General features: G+C 45.1%; 3 protein-coding genes across 22 annotated transcripts in view; 1 reads left to right on the forward strand and 2 right to left on the reverse strand.

Annotated features, from left to right (window-relative positions):
- The window catches only part of LOC117902191 (piezo-type mechanosensitive ion channel component), a 28,161-nt gene extending 20,291 nt beyond the window's left edge, over positions 1–7,870 (forward strand). For 4 of the 17 annotated variants that reach the window (XM_034813368.1, XM_034813367.1, XM_034813370.1 and 1 more), the window contains 14 exons: positions 239–384; positions 1,145–1,513; positions 1,578–1,651; positions 2,014–2,301; positions 2,765–2,800; positions 3,052–3,210; positions 3,811–3,949; positions 4,012–4,382; positions 4,439–4,588; positions 4,646–4,790; positions 4,853–5,786; positions 5,848–6,370; positions 6,436–6,577; positions 6,635–7,870. In XM_034813368.1, the coding sequence (XP_034669259.1) occupies positions 239–384; positions 1,145–1,513; positions 1,578–1,651; positions 2,014–2,301; positions 2,765–2,800; positions 3,052–3,210; positions 3,811–3,949; positions 4,012–4,382; positions 4,439–4,588; positions 4,646–4,790; positions 4,853–5,786; positions 5,848–6,370; positions 6,436–6,577; positions 6,635–6,832 (3,674 nt within the window). In that variant the 3' untranslated portion in view covers positions 6,833–7,870. The remainder of the gene's footprint in view (positions 1–238; positions 385–1,144; positions 1,514–1,577; positions 1,652–2,013; positions 2,302–2,764; positions 2,801–3,051; positions 3,211–3,810; positions 3,950–4,011; positions 4,383–4,438; positions 4,589–4,645; positions 4,791–4,852; positions 5,787–5,847; positions 6,371–6,435; positions 6,578–6,634) is intronic. The other 13 variants (XM_034813371.1, XM_034813384.1, XM_034813375.1 and 10 more) reach the window with 10 other exon arrangements.
- Positions 7,871–8,275: 405 nt separating this feature from the next.
- Positions 8,276–8,779, reverse strand: LOC117902193. Its single transcript, XM_034813390.1, has one exon. It carries the CDS (start codon positions 8,717–8,719, stop codon positions 8,360–8,362), a length of 360 nt encoding a protein of 119 aa, XP_034669281.1. The 5' UTR covers positions 8,720–8,779; the 3' UTR covers positions 8,276–8,359.
- A 141-nt stretch (positions 8,780–8,920) lies between these two features.
- LOC117902192 (probable phosphorylase b kinase regulatory subunit beta) lies at positions 8,921–14,865 on the reverse strand. Of its 4 annotated transcripts, XM_034813386.1 has the most exons (12): positions 14,753–14,865; positions 14,523–14,689; positions 13,906–14,258; positions 13,493–13,840; positions 12,889–13,437; positions 12,443–12,469; positions 11,658–11,693; positions 11,100–11,204; positions 10,469–11,041; positions 9,793–10,409; positions 9,460–9,732; positions 8,921–9,394 (listed from the first exon to the last, which is right to left on the reverse strand). In XM_034813386.1, exons 1-12 carry the CDS (start codon positions 14,770–14,772, stop codon positions 9,106–9,108), a joined length of 3,357 nt encoding a protein of 1,118 aa, XP_034669277.1. In that variant the 5' UTR covers positions 14,773–14,865; the 3' UTR covers positions 8,921–9,105. The 4 variants fall into 4 exon arrangements, with proteins under 4 accessions (XP_034669277.1, XP_034669279.1, XP_034669278.1 ...); XM_034813388.1 differs by lacking the exons at positions 11,658–11,693; positions 12,443–12,469 and adding an exon at positions 11,987–12,001; XM_034813387.1 differs by lacking the exon at positions 11,658–11,693.
- Positions 14,866–14,991: the final 126 nt, after the last annotated feature.

The raw sequence follows: 14,991 nt of genomic DNA on the forward strand, positions 1-14,991 counted from the left end.
TCCCGCTCGTACATATACAATGTATATAAATAGTATATCCAATTACCTGCATGATTGTATGCTGCTCTGTAAATTGAATGCGAAACGATAAGAAATTAATCCGAAAAACCTTTCCCTAGCAAACAATTATATTTGATTATAACTCTGAATGTTGTTGAACACCATTATGGAATGTACCAACTAATGTGCTTATGTGGAAGCGTATACTGATTATGTTCTATGGCATTCCCCACTAAAGCTACCCGTGCTGGCGACTACTACATGTTCGAGGAGATGGATGACAAGTTCGAGCTGGATCTGATACACGACGAGATTGACTTCCTGGAGGAGGAGAACATGACCGAGAGCGAGATGAAGATGCAGCGTCGCAAGACCCTCTATGATGTGAGTTTCTCCAGAGTATTCCAGCTGGAAATCAGACATACAAAACGTTTACATTCATCCTGCTGCATGCCGATTGTCGCATGTCTATTCAAATCTATATAATTTCTTGTGAATTCCCCAAAAATTCCCCCAAAAATTGCCCCCCCGTGACTTGTGCCCGCGAAGGTGTGGAAGGATCTGAACGATGCCGAGTATCGTCGTCACTTTTATATGCGCGAGCGCTCCTACGCCTCTGAGCCGGGCTCTCGCATAGCTCTGAAGCTAGACGACGATCAGGACAAGGCGGCAGGTCTGATCGATGACGCTGAGGACGATGACGATGACACCATTGAGTGCGATCTGGGCATGCGCACGTCGACGCTCTCCGAGCCGCTCGACTTCGGGCGCCGTAGCCAGACGCTGCTCGAGGACGAGCTACCGGCGAGGGTTGTGAGTCTGATGGGCAACCAGAGCTCCTCTTCTTTAATTGGCGCACCTCCTCGTACTTATTATCGTACTTTATTTGCTCACAAAATCTGCTCAGTTTCAAGTATTCAAAAATATTCCAAACTGCGCCTGCAAAAAGCCGACCAACCAACCGACAGACAGTTGGCGCACACACCTCAAATTGTACAAAATACAACTATTTATATACTATCTACAATATATACACTTTATCTTTATATATATAATATAAGCTTCGTTTGTACTTAATCGTGTAAATGTGTAAACTCCTTAGTCGAAAGTCTGAAGTTATCTAAAGGAAACATTTTCTCTACAGAAATCCAAGGATGCTCCTGGTGCTGAATTCCCCTCCACCAGCAAAGGCATTTCGAAGGAGCGGGATGAGGCCAGCACGGAAAGTCCGGCGGCTCCCACCCGCGATGTGGCTGATCTGCCTGTGATTCCACCGCCAGCGACCAGCTTGGGACGCGAGCCCACCTACAAGGAGACTTCGGACAGCAAATCCAAGATGGAAGTGGACAGCGGTGAGGTGACGGCCAAGGACTCGGACGAGGACTTTGACACGAATCCCATCATCAGGCTGCTCGAGGGCTTCTTGGTCACCCTGACCATAAGACTGAACCGCTTCTCGCGCAACTATCGCTACGTCAATCGCATTCTGGCTGGCGAGAAGAAGACTCTGAAGGTGGGGACCATTTATCCCAGAGCCATTGAACTTTAAACAAGCTTTCTCCATTTCTATGCCACAGGAATCGAGCTCCCTGAATCGTCTGGGCCTGTCGAGTGCAGCCATGTTCCACATCCTCAAGTCCAACCTCGAGAGGTATTTACAGGGCGACTCTGGGCCCCGGTCCAGTGTGCGCCGCTTGCGTTACTTTGAGTTGAATTTTCTTTTTGTTCCTTTTTTTTTGGAAACTGGAAGCCATGCGTCCATAGAGTAGCGTGTTTTTGCGTTTGTTAACGTGTTGTGTTCGATTTCGATTTCGATTCTATATATTTATTTTGTATTCTTTCTCTTTCTTTTTATTTGCATATCCGTTTATCTTTTGTGTTCCGTGTGTTTGAATTGTGTACCTGCTTCCACAACAAATACTATGATACTCTTTCGAATCCAAACAACTACACACCTGCAACAATGTCTCACCAAACTCACCAACTTCCATCATGTTACGTCTGCCATGCCAGCAATGAGAGTGCCGGCGAGCAGTCACCCGCCTCATCGTCCACGCCGCGGCGGCCTCTGGCCACGGCAATCGTTACGCCACCGACTGCAACAGAATACACAAGCACAAGCACCCCACTAAACACGAATACAACAACCACACCGCTATCACCACAAGATCCACCGCCACCACCAACAACCAGTACGCCAGTACAGCCACAGAATCAGCCTCAGCCTCAGCACAGTCGACACAGTGCTGTGGACGATATCATCGAACTGCCCGTAGATACCGTTGACGCAGCCATTTCTAGGTAACGCATTTGAAAGAACATTAAAACCGTGGGTGTGTGGGGATTAAAAAAAAAACTGAAAAGTAGATCGTTAATTCAAGAGCTAATGTAAAATGTTCAAGGGCTCGCATCACAGATGCTCTTCAAGTATCTTTGACAAATGTATAGTCACTGTATAATGTTTCCGTCTTGGCAAACTGCAAACTGCTTAACGTAATTCTGTAGTTTTGGGCCTTCATCAGTTCCCACTTTCGATCGTGCACTGCAGCTGCATAAAAGTCCAACAATCTCCAACTTCGCATTCTGTTCTACTGCACCTTTTCCATTTATTTCCCAGTAAATATATCTTTTATAATTTATATATTTATTTTAAAAAATCTGAAAATTAGTTGCCTAAAAACTATTTGAAATCTAAATCCATACTAATTTCTTTTTCTTACATTTTACATTTTTGTGCATCTGAAACACATTTTGGTTTTGTTAGAAAACAATCGATCAATTCATCGCCGCCAGCCAAGGGGTAAGTAGATCGAAACATACAAAATAAATGCAAATCTCATTAAGAGCCCAAGACTAACAACACCAAACAACAAAAACATACATATGTGTGATACCTCAGACTAAGACTAAGACTAAGACTCTTATTTTACATTCTCCTAATACTACTTGAGCAATTTCTTCTATATGTAAACCTCACCAACATCCCATTCCATTCCATTCCATTCCGTTCCTCTCCCTACCATCCACGCATCGTACAAAATATTTATATAGCACGATGCTCAGTCGCAAATCGGATTGTGGCCTGCCCGAGATCCGCATTAAAGCGCCTTCCATCGAGCGCGGTGCACACTATTATAATCATCACAGTGCCGGCGGAGGCGGGGGTTCGGGATCGCTGAGCAAGCACTGGTCCTACGAGCAGGTGGACAGGTACTGTCCTTGCCCACTAACTAAGCGTTATCCCCAATATCCCATAGAGTTGGTGTGCCTCACCCTTTACCCCATTAATGTGTTGCTGTGTGTTTGGTTTGTGTTTCTAACTCTCTCTCTGGAACTGTATCTGTATCTGTATATCTATCTGTAACTGTAACTGTATCTGTATCTCTTTCATGCTCATACTCCAGCTCATTGATCATGATCTGTCTGTCATAATTGTGTATATCTTTCCTGAACCAAACCTTTCCTTTTGGTAATTGTAATCTGCATCTAACTCTGTCTCTGTGTCTGTGTCTGCCTTCCCCTAAAGTTGTATTTGCTGCTATGATTTAACTCTATCCCTATGCGTTATTTGCTAGTATGTATTGTTGTTTGGCTTGAACTCTAACTCTAGTTTAAGCGTTTTGTGTTCACGTTCCACAATTGAGTTCAACTCCACAATGCACTCGCATGTCCACTGTGGAGCATGCAGCGCACACACGTCCCAAAACCGAGCACCTCGCATGCCGAATTGCTAGTCCTGTTCAGAGATATCCAGGGATATCTGATATCTGAACGAAGAGCTCTGTAGTAATGTTTCTGGTGCACTTGCAGCGCTGGGGACTTTAACTTGGAGGAGGAGAACTTTGCCCAGCGGGATCATCACATTATCGTCGAAGTGCTGATCTCCTCGTGGTATGCGCTGCTTGCCAACACGGATCTCATCTGCTACATAGTGGTGTTCATCAATCAGGTGAGTGGCTATCATTTTACACCCTGAACTTACACTCAACTACTCAACTCTCCCCCTTGCAGGTCGTCAATGCCAGTTTGATCTCTTTGCCGCTGCCCATTATGGTCTTTCTCTGGGGCACTCTGTCCCTGCCGCGTCCAACGAAAACCTTCTGGGTCACGCTGATTGCCTACACCCAGGCCATTGTGCTGATCAAGTGCATCTTCCAGTTCAAGCTAATCTGGGCCAATTATCACAATCTGCCCAACCAGCCACTGACGGCCGCCAAGATCTTTGGCGTGGAGATGAAGACCCACTATGCAGTGTATGACTTGATGCTGTTGCTGGTGCTCTTCCTGCACCGCTACCTGCTCAAGTCGCAAGGACTGTGGAAGTCGGGCTACAAGGACATAGATCAGCAGTTTGCGAAACCCACCGCCAGCATGTACGCCAAGTAAGTTCACACTTAATGGAGCTTTTGAACGCTTTGAAACCATTTTCTCCTTCAAGCAGCGATGACCGAGATGACAGCGACAATCTGTCTCAACCCGACTCCCGCCACCTGAACGATGATGCGGCTCAGAAGTTGAGCCTGCAAGTCAGCCAAGTCTCCTTGCCGGGCTCCCCGGAGTACAGCAAGTCGGGCATCAATCAGCTAGAGTAAGAATAACCAAAGGAAGCCTTAAGGTTTGCCATAACCCTTTCATTTCTTTGCAGACGCACCAAGTACACCTCCTCGTTGCACAAGTTCTTCTTTAGTTTGGTGCATAAATCCCGCCTGGCCACAGACGTGTATGCCCTGATGTTCCTGTGCGATTTCATAAACTTCTTTGTGCTGCTCTTTGGCTTCACAGCATTTGGAGTGAGTATAGTCAAAGGATTAGGCATCGAACTTCACTGAACTTCTCCTGTTTCCATCCCCAGACACAGCAAACGGAAAGCGATGAGGGTGTGCAGACATATCTGGCGGAGAATAAAGTGCCAATACCTTTCCTGATCATGTTGCTGGTCCAGTTCCTGCTCATCGTCATCGATCGGGCGCTGTATCTGCGCAAGGCCCTGGTGAACAAAATCATTTTCCACTTCTTCTCGGTGATTGGCATACACATCTGGATGTTCTTCGTGGTGCCGGCAGTGACGGAGCGTACCTTCAACTCGCTGGCGCCGCCGATCATCTTCTATGTGATCAAGTGCTTCTACATGCTGCTGAGCTCCTATCAAATCAAGTCGGGCTACCCCAAGCGCATTCTCGGGAACTTCTTCACCAAGGGCTTCTCGATGGTCAACATGATCGCCTTCAAGGTGTACATGCAGATACCGTTCCTATATGAGCTGCGCACCATTCTCGACTGGGTGTGCATCGACAGCACCATGACCATCTTCGACTGGCTCAAAATGGAGGACATCTTCTCGAACATTTATCTCATCCGCTGCACCAGGCAGTCGGAGACCGACTTCCCAGCCATGCGCGCCCAGAAAAAGGCGTCCATCTCGAAGCTGATTATGGGCGGCACCATTGTCCTGCTGATTGTCATTTGCATCTGGGGTCCGTTGTGCCTGTTTGCCCTGGGCAATGCCGTCGGTACCTCCAATGTGCCTTTCCAGGTGTCGCTGTCCATTCGCATTGGACCCTACGATCCCATTTATACCACCAACAACTACGACAGCATTTTCGAGATCGATCCCACGATGTACTCGCAAATGACTAATGCTTATATCAAGGATAAACAGGCTCTGACCTTCATCACTGGCTACGACGCAACGGATGTGGCGGCGGTCAAGCTGGCCGGGAACTCGCCATCCCTTTGGAACATAGCACCGCCAGATAGGCAGCGTTTGCTGAATGATTTAAGAAATAGTAAGATCGATAATACGTGCTAGAGGTGAATACATTAATAAGTCTCTTCTATTCTTTTAAGATCATACGTTGAAGGCTCGCTTCTCCTACACCCTGACACGGAAGGCACCGGCCAAGGGTTTAAAAGAAATTGTGGGCGATGAGCATGCCATCTCCCTGGACGAGACTTTCGAAGGACGTGCAGCTCTCATCAATATGCTAAACGAAACCCACGATTTGGAGCCAACAACGGGCAATGACACTAGCACCAATAGCACCAGCACCAATGGCACTTATAGCACCGAAGAAGTTGTGGTGCTGCCTGCCATGATACCGAAATTCATCAAAGTGCTCAACTCGGGCGATGCCGCTGTGGTCACAGTGCTGAGTCCCAAGAACGAGGAGTACCGTCCTCTAGTCATCAAAATGCATCGAGACAAGGAGACAAACGGACTGTGGTGGGAGATACGAGACTTCTGCAATGACACCTTCTACAATTCCACTCTGAAGGAGTTCGCCTACAGCAACTGCACCTCTGGCATTGTGATGTATACCTTCAACGACAAGAAGTTCCCATCGACATTCAGTTTCCTCACTGCTGGCGGGTGAGTTTACTGACATCTTCTGCCCACAAAGAAGTTTTTAATTGTTTGAAATGTTCTTCCCCCAGCATCATTGGCTTGTACACCACATTCGTGTTATTGGCCTCGCGCTTCATGAAGTCGTTCATTGGCGGGCAGAATCGAAAGATTATGTTCGAGGATCTACCCTATGTGGATAGGGTTTTGCAGCTGTGTCTAGACATATACCTGGTAAGGAACTCATCATAATAATACAAATACAAATAATAATTTAAAATACTTTTTAAGGTACGCGAGGCGTTAGAGTTCGCCTTGGAGGAGGATCTGTTTGCCAAATTACTCTTCCTGTACCGTTCGCCCGAGACGCTCATCAAATGGACACGTCCCAAGGAGGAGTTCGTGGACGATGATGCCGACACCGACTCAATGAGCGTGCGGCGGTCCGAACAGCTGCAACAGCACCAACAGCACCAGCATCAACAATAACATAGACCCAACCCAAGCGCTTAAGTAATCTAAAACTGGTCTACGTATATATTACGTAATGTACGTTACTGTAGGTTTCATAGTCTTTTTTAAACATTTTTTATATGAACAAACCTAGACATAGACAAAAATCTAAACACAAAGTACACATCACCCCCATTTATACGGTCTACAGATAGTTCGATTTTTTGTCACAAGTACTGCCCGTGTGTTAAACTAAAAAAAGGTCTAAAGTGTACACCCAACTATTTTTAACATACAAACATAAATGTGTGCAAGTACCTATAAACCATATAGGAAAATGTCTTAAGCGAAAAGTGTTGCTGTTTGTTAGTTAAACAAATGAAAATACTAGTGAATTCTAAAGAGAGTAAATAATTTATTTAAGTTATTACAAAACTATGTGTGTATGTGTATGTACATCAGTGAAGATGAAGGTGGATAAACTAATAATAATCACGAGAACTCATATTCAGGGAATTTTAGCATTTTACAGAAACCGTATGTGTAAAGAATTAACCAAAATTGAAGCATCCAACAGTGAATGTTTCATATATATTGATAAAAAAACAATAATACAATAATAACTTGTAATTATAAATATCGCTTCGAATCGCTACGTTGCCTCAGTGTGCCCTTTACAGAATATTAAAGATATTATGTATATGTTGAACTGTTTGTTATAGTTGGTAAAATTGTACTAGTATGAATCTGTTGCAAATACTATCTACATATATAGTGCGTTGACTTTAGTTATAGGCATATCACATCACATCTATATTTTTATATTGAACGCAAAAATATCATTTGCTTGAGCGACCATTTACTAGGCAAATTCATATCAAATACGTACATATTGTATATGCTAGAGCGCGTAGGCTTTCAATCGAAATTGATATCTCTCTAACAGGCAATCTCTTATACATAATTGTAAACTAAACAACACGCCAACTAAATCTGTATGTGCTATTTTATATATATTAAATCGAATTCGAATTGTGAATCTAAAAAATCAAACTAGAGACGAAAACCGAAAACCGACAAAAAACGAACTAATTTTTGTACCAAGAATTGAACAACATAAAACTTATATAGTATGTAGTACTATACAAAGTGTACCTATTTTTTTAGGGTTTAATTTTTCATTATAAGCTTAACGAATACAAGAAATACTTATGAAAAATAAAATAAAGAATCCAAATTTATTGTAATAATTGGGAGTGCTTTTATTTATTGATTCTTCTATTTCCTAATATATTTTGAGGATCGACTGCTCCCGATTTAAATAATTTGAAGTTTAAATACATTTACATAATATGTACGCAAATGGCAAGGGCTGCATATTAAATAAATAATTCAATATGCTCATTTGCACGCTTTCTGCTTACGCTTCTGCCACCTCTTGCTACAAAAAGAACACTGCTCGTATTATCATTTCGTAACACTAATTTAATTTATTTCTTATAGCAGCACACAGTAAAAAGTACACAAATATCGCAAAAATAAAACCAATGTAATAATTATCCTTTAGGGAATCCGCGTTGAGCAATTCCGGTAGTGCGTGAACTTGAGCTCACTGTCCAGGCTGCTGGCACTCTCTGTGCTGTGCTGGCGACACAACTTGACGGCAGGATACACCTCCTCCCACTCGGAATCGCTGCGACTAAGTACGCCGCGCTGACGTGGCGTTGTGCGGGAGCTCTCCTGTGGCGATCGGGCGGTGGATGCAGCCAGCACGCTGGGCAGCGGATTGTTCAGCATTTGAGTAACGCTCTTGGAGAGCCGTATGGACTGGATGCGATTGTAGCCACTGCCCACAGGCTTATACCGTTCCAATTTCAATGTCAGACGCGCCATTTCGCTGCTCATCCACTCTGGAGCGCGCATATTGTTCCACGGCGAAGACTTATTGAGAAATCAACCGAGCGTGGAGGCGGCCAAGTGCTTTTATAGCCAAGGGTGCGTGACATAAGGCCCAATCGATAGGGCTTGCATAAAGCGAGCTCAGGGCTGGGGGCCTAGTTGCCACATTTGCACGGGTTTCCACCCCCAGTGCTATTGACCTATTAACTAGTACTCAAACACTTGGCCATGTAACAATTTCCATTATTGCAACAAAATATACATAACATTTAATTAAGAACTAAGCGAACGGCGAGGGACACAGAGAGAGACGAGTTAAATAAGAGAACAGATTTGAATTAGCCACAAAATTCGAGCTAGTGGGTGGGTCAGTATTACGGAGATATGCAAAACTGTGCTTAGGACACCATTTAGGACACCTTGCAGTTGTCGTCGTGCAGACGATCGCCATCGATTTGAACATCTTCATCGTTGGTAGAGAATATTCCGCCCTGGAGAACTTTGTTGACAGCAGCACGTGCCAGGTAGCCTGTAGTCTCTGAGTAGGGCAGCGAGTAGAACGTAACTAGATCCTCGTGCTTGGCCTGCTGTGGCTGAGGCTGGGGATGATGTATGTTGTTGTCCTTGCAGTACATGGCAAAGGCCTCGGCCACAATGCCATCCAAGTCGAGTGCTTGCTTGAAGTGCAGCTCAGGGTTGCTAAAAAAATATATGATCAGTTCTCAATCGAGGCAATGAAGTTAATTGTGATGACTGCCACTTACCGATTGAGGATGGTTGCCACGATGCACAGCAGTTCCACAGTTATTTGACGCCTTTCCGGACGGTCAATGCAAATCAGAGTCTCCTCAACCAGCAAATTGAAGGTCAGCTCGCCGCGGCTCATGTTGGTCAGTGTGGGCGTCGCTGGCAAGTGATGGCCCTGCGTCAGGATGCCCTGAGGCGTGCGCTGAAGAATCTCCCAAATTTTGTTATAGAAATGTTTGGGTACCCGGCACAGGCAGCCCTCCAGCTGACGGCGTTGTAGTGTGGTAAGTCTGTAATGCAAATAATTGTGATAAATCTCCCGAGGGACTAAACAGAGTTTCCCCACTTACTTTTCTTCCACAGCCCATTCGCTGACTGTAAGTACTTTCTGCAGAAGGATGCGCACCTGGAACGGCGACAGGTTGTCCACGTCGATGCTCTGCTGTCCGGATATTTGCAAGTAGATTCTCATGGCCTCCAGAACCCAGCCAATGCGGATTTTAAGTATGCCACGGAACATGGGCGGATTGGTGGCTATCAGACGGCCACAGTACAGAACAACCTCCTGCTGCAGCACCGCCTGAATGACATCGTAGGGCTGGACACTGGTGTACATGACATTCTGAATCTCTGCCGGGGTCATGGGCTTGTCGAACACCGTCTCCTTTTGGCCAATGATGCCCACTGTCAGTTCCTTGCCATTCACCAGCACAGTGGTGATAAACGGACTGATGGAGTCCACAATATGATGGAGCAGGGAGGAGCAGTAGCGCACAGCACGCCAGTACCGAAGTGAACCAGCGCGATGATAGAGTTGGGTGAGGGCTGTGCTCACATTTAGACCATTCACTTCGAAGTTAGGACCCTCGCGGTTGAGCAGAATTCCCCACAGTTGGCACAGGCAGTAAATGGAATCGGTGTTTCGCAGGGCATGGATGATGTCCGGAGTGGGCTTGCTGTCAAAGTGCTGAAAGAACCCAAATGGTTACTCAGACGTTTCTATTTGTGAGAAGGAAAATTTCTTACCGCCACGGAAATCTTTTCCTCCACATAGGTCAACGCTTTGGGCACATCCGTCAGCGACTGGTAGCCAATGTACTCGTGGTTTATCTGGGAGAAAGCGTTCTCGTTGTCCGTCAGATCGCTCTGGTTCATAAAGTCCAGATGCTCAATGCATGAGCTGCTGATCAGGTTCTGAAGTCGCCCAATGCGTACTTTCATGCCATCGCAGTAGCCTTTCTTGAGCATGGCCAGCAGGTCGAGCATCTCCTTGAACTGTGGATCGCGCATGTGCTCCTCGCGTATCAGCAGACACACGGTGGGCCTGCCCGACAGCCGCCAGTACTTGCCCACGAACTGCAGCTCCGTCTTGATGTCGTCGATAAGTAACGCCATATCCCGGTACAGATAGAAGTCGGAGACCTCAAAGATCAAGGGGTAGCAGAGCACTGTCATGCCGCAGATGCGATACACTTTGCTCGTGCCAAGAGAGCCCACGGGCCGTGAGGGGCGTCCCGACAAGCCAACTTTGTTGTTGACACCCAGATGCTGATACACTTTGATGAGCTCCGTAGAGCTCCAAATCTGCACAGGTTCCACCTGAAAATATTTAAATTAAATCAGTTTTCACATCAAAGATGGGATTGTCTCGACTCACTTCGTGTGGCGTCTGTGTTTGAATTCCGTAGGTGGCCATCATGGCCTGCAGCCGCATGGATTCTGCAATCAGGACAATCTGCACCACTAGATCAGTGGCAGTGCCCTATAAGTGATACGGAAAAGGATTAGAATGCGCACGAAATGATAATCAGATTGAATTAAAATGTTAGGATGCATGAGGCCAATTATAATTCTTGGGTTTTAATCACTTTACAGGAAAATTTTCCATAGACAAATGCCAAAATGCAAAAAAAAACATAAAAAGGGAAGAGTTCAGGAAGTGAAGGAAGGGATCGGTGGGAGGAAAGACAAAAGGTACAAGTCAAGAGAAGTATGGGATTTTGCATGCCAAAAAAAACAGAAATGGATCTGATATCTGCTAGCACTTTTTGTACAACAGATAAATAATTTTAATGATAATTTAGATTGCAGTTTATTCATACAATGGAAATAGAAGAACGAAGTGCATTATTCTTCTGCAGTTCAATCAATCCCAGCACAATTAACATTGCCAATTGGTGACCCCTAGCAGGGCCCACACTAGACCACAAATTACCTTCTTGTCATCCAGTATAAGAGGAATGCGTGGTCTCTTTAGGCATATAGTATGTTAATTGTTTAGTAGAGGAATTAATGGATATTTAACAAGGAGAGTTAATTAGTAGCTCAAGCAATGCTGCTGTGAATTTTGGGCATTTTATTTTCCAGCGCTGGCCACGAGTTAAGTTTTAATAAAAAGATGTTTACACTGTGGATGTAAACATCTTCCGAACAAAATGAAAATAAATCAAGCTGGATCATTCTATGGATCGTGGGTTAAACACAATAGTTAGGAACTTCAAAAATATGTAAAGAAACCCAACCGTCTGGTGATAAATTACTTACAGTGCCCGGTTTAGCCTATAGAGCGTGTATTTATGTTTGGTTTTGAAACAATACATATTTATAGAGAGAGGGAAAAGAAACCGAAAAGAGGAAAGAGAGAAAAACTTTTGATTTAGAAGATACCAAAAAGGAATTTGTTCGCTATATACATACAAAACGCAAGTACAGAAACTTAAATAGTAATTACGGCAAATTAATATTTATAAATGTGTGTGGGTGTGTTTGTGTGTGTGCTGTGTGTGTGTGTTGATCGTTAGACGTGTATCGTAGTGTCTTGCCGTACATTTTGTTACATTTGCATAAAAAGCCACAAGAAATAAACGAAGTGAATTGTGGTGTAAAGTGTCTTTGATCTAAAAAGCATAATTTATTCATACACATAGGAGTAATTTAGTGGAATATAATTTTGAATTTATCTACAATTTGGAGTGGTATTAAGCAGACACATCTACTTACTTTGTGTTTATCATCGATTGCTTTGCCCTGTCATTACAGAACCAATATTATGAGTACGATTTTGTTTGGGTATATAGTTTTTGGGGTAGCAGTGGTATTTAGTAGTAGAGAATGAACAAAATGTAGATAGTATTATGTATTAAATATAAAGAGCCAATTATGAACTTAACCCACACTGAGGAGAAGCACCGAGGGAGTAAAAACTAAAACGTGTACTAAAAGATTCCCGAACGAACGCAAATACAAACGGCAGACACACAGAACTCATCAGTGGCAGCAGCAAGAGTCCCCGCCGATTGGGGTAGTTGAAAGCCCAGTAGCCCCACGCTATGAAATACGTTTCCAAAACAATAATTTATGGTGGAAATTCATGGAATCTCCTTACAATTAATTTAATAAATATTTCATAGCGTTAATAACCCCACGCCTCGCCAGTTCCAACTCACCTGAAAGGCTGAATATCGACCCGCTCGCCTGGGACGATTATAGCTGGGCAAGTAGCGACGAATGGGATCCAGTTCATTGATGTGCAGAAGGCCAGCGGTGAGCAGCTGCGCAATGATGAAGAAGGACTGGCCCCAAAGGAACAGCGACTGCGAGGGGGCACGCATGTAGGAGCCGTCCCCATCGGGTGCGTAGTACATGGTCACCACGGGATCTCCGTTGGCATCAGTGCGCAGGCAGCGGCGCAGATCATTTTGGAACTCTTCGATCTGTTCGTTGTTGTTTTTGAACACTCCATCGATGATCATGGCTATGAAGAAGAGCGGCCACTCGCATTCAAGGCCCTCAAACTCTTTTAGCTCCCCGGAGTGATAGTAGCGACGCGTTTTGTCCTCGTTCTTGCTGAGGAATCCGTCGCGGGTGAAGCGTTTAAAGCCCATTTTGCTCCGTAGCCGATTGACCACATTCAGTTTAGTCTGTTCCACCAGCCGATCTTCGTGTGAGGCAAAGGCTGGGAAGGAGAGGGTCAGAAGCAGCGAGGCATCCACGCCCTAAACAGGAGGAAATTTGTGAGAACAGAAATCGATAATGGTTGGTTCCACAAACCTTTGAGCTGGACTCACGGGGCAGCATGGTCTCGAAAATACTGCGGTTGCGATTGTGAGCATCGATATCTACATACACCACGCTCCACGATGCTCCCTTCTCGCCGAACAAGTTGCATCCATTGATGGCCTCCAAGGCGGACTTGGCCATGCCAATGGATGAGGCATGGATCTCGGGCGTGCCATTGTTGTACTTGGAGCCTCGCTCCCACATGCCAAAGTCTGGCGTGCGATAGGCACGCTCCACATAGTAAACCAAATTCTGGACAAACGCCACCTCGTCGTGGGTGTAGATGATCTGCAGGCCAGAGGTTATCATCTGGACTAGGAACAATAAATAGAGAGACACCTAAAGGAGGAGAGAGAAATTGTTGAAGCGTTCTTGTTGCAGGGAAAATCATTTGTTGGACTCACGCAATCGATTTGCAGATGGTTATAAAACTCATCCGGGTAGATCTTCTCCCCTGTATGCAGCTGGAACTTGCTGTGTAGGGCATGTGTGTTGGACTGGCGCTGCTTGAAGAGCTCCACCCGCGAGGCCTGCTTCACCCAGCATTCCAATATGCCGCGCATGCACTTGACAGTGCTCTGGCCCAGCTCGTAGGACTTGCCGCGGTCATCGTCGATGCGTCTGTAGGCCTGGTACAAACTCCACACGGCGGCGGCGCAGTAGACACTGTCGCGCACCGAGCCCACCACCTGATCGGTGCTCATCACCGGGAACAGGCCAGTGATGGGGCTCTGATAGCGCAATAACTGCCGCTTTACTGTGAAGGGAAAGTGTTACATTACGAAGTTATCTCTTAATTGCAAAATGTCAGTGACAGTGGAAGCGTCTTGGCGTTTCCCTGATAGCGAATGCAAATAAACAAACGATTCTGTTTACAACGGAGGGGCAAAGGCATTTCGCGAGGCTTATTAATAGACGCGTCAGCATAGCGTCGTTTGGTGGTATTAATTGATGCTCAATTGGCTGCCCTACAGCCAGCTCCAAGGTTATATAAATCATCTCTTCCCGTTCAAGTTCTTACCGATGCCATAGTAAATGTCCAGCTGCTTTACAGTGTCCTCGTAGTTGGATGTCTTTAGAAACTGATCCAGATTTATATCCTCCAAACTGTTGTGGCGTCCACTTGTAGATATGCCACTGTCCGGAGCTCCCAAGCTGCCGCCTGGAGTTGTGACGGAGAGACCGAGTCTAAGACACGAATATCCGAACATCTTTAGTTGTTTTTTGTAACTATATGTAGTTGCTACTCACGATTTCGGCACATTCCGCATCGTAACTTTTCTTCACTTCAGTTGGTCAGCTGCAGAACAGAATGTATCAAAGTCAAAAAAAAGTCAAATGAAATGTCTTCCTATCAGCTGATTTCATCCACCAATCTGGCAGCGCTATGATTTGTAAATGTATCAGCCAGATTTGCAAATAGTTCTTAAATAAATCACAAAACCAAGTGAAAAAATAGATATGTGAATATAAAGCACTCACCCATTCAT

The sequence above is a fragment of the Drosophila subobscura genome, chromosome U, assembly GCF_008121235.1.
Source record: "Drosophila subobscura isolate 14011-0131.10 chromosome U, UCBerk_Dsub_1.0, whole genome shotgun sequence".
Lineage (NCBI taxonomy): Eukaryota > Metazoa > Arthropoda > Insecta > Diptera > Drosophilidae > Drosophila > Drosophila subobscura.

Excerpts from the sequence above, each read along its gene's own strand:
- LOC117902192 (XM_034813386.1), bottom strand. The coding sequence starts at position 14,772 with ATGCGGAATGTGCCGAAATC. Across the intron at positions 13,438-13,492 it reads CCCGTGAGTCCAGCTCAAAG|GGCGTGGATGCCTCGCTGCT; the intron begins GTTTGTGGAACC and ends CCTCCTGTTTAG. Across the intron at positions 9,395-9,459 it reads GTGGCAACCATCCTCAATCG|CAACCCTGAGCTGCACTTCA; the intron begins GTAAGTGGCAGT and ends ATATTTTTTTAG.
- LOC117902193 (XM_034813390.1), bottom strand. The coding sequence starts at position 8,719 with ATGCGCGCTCCAGAGTGGATGAGCAGCGAAATGGCGCGTCTGACATTG.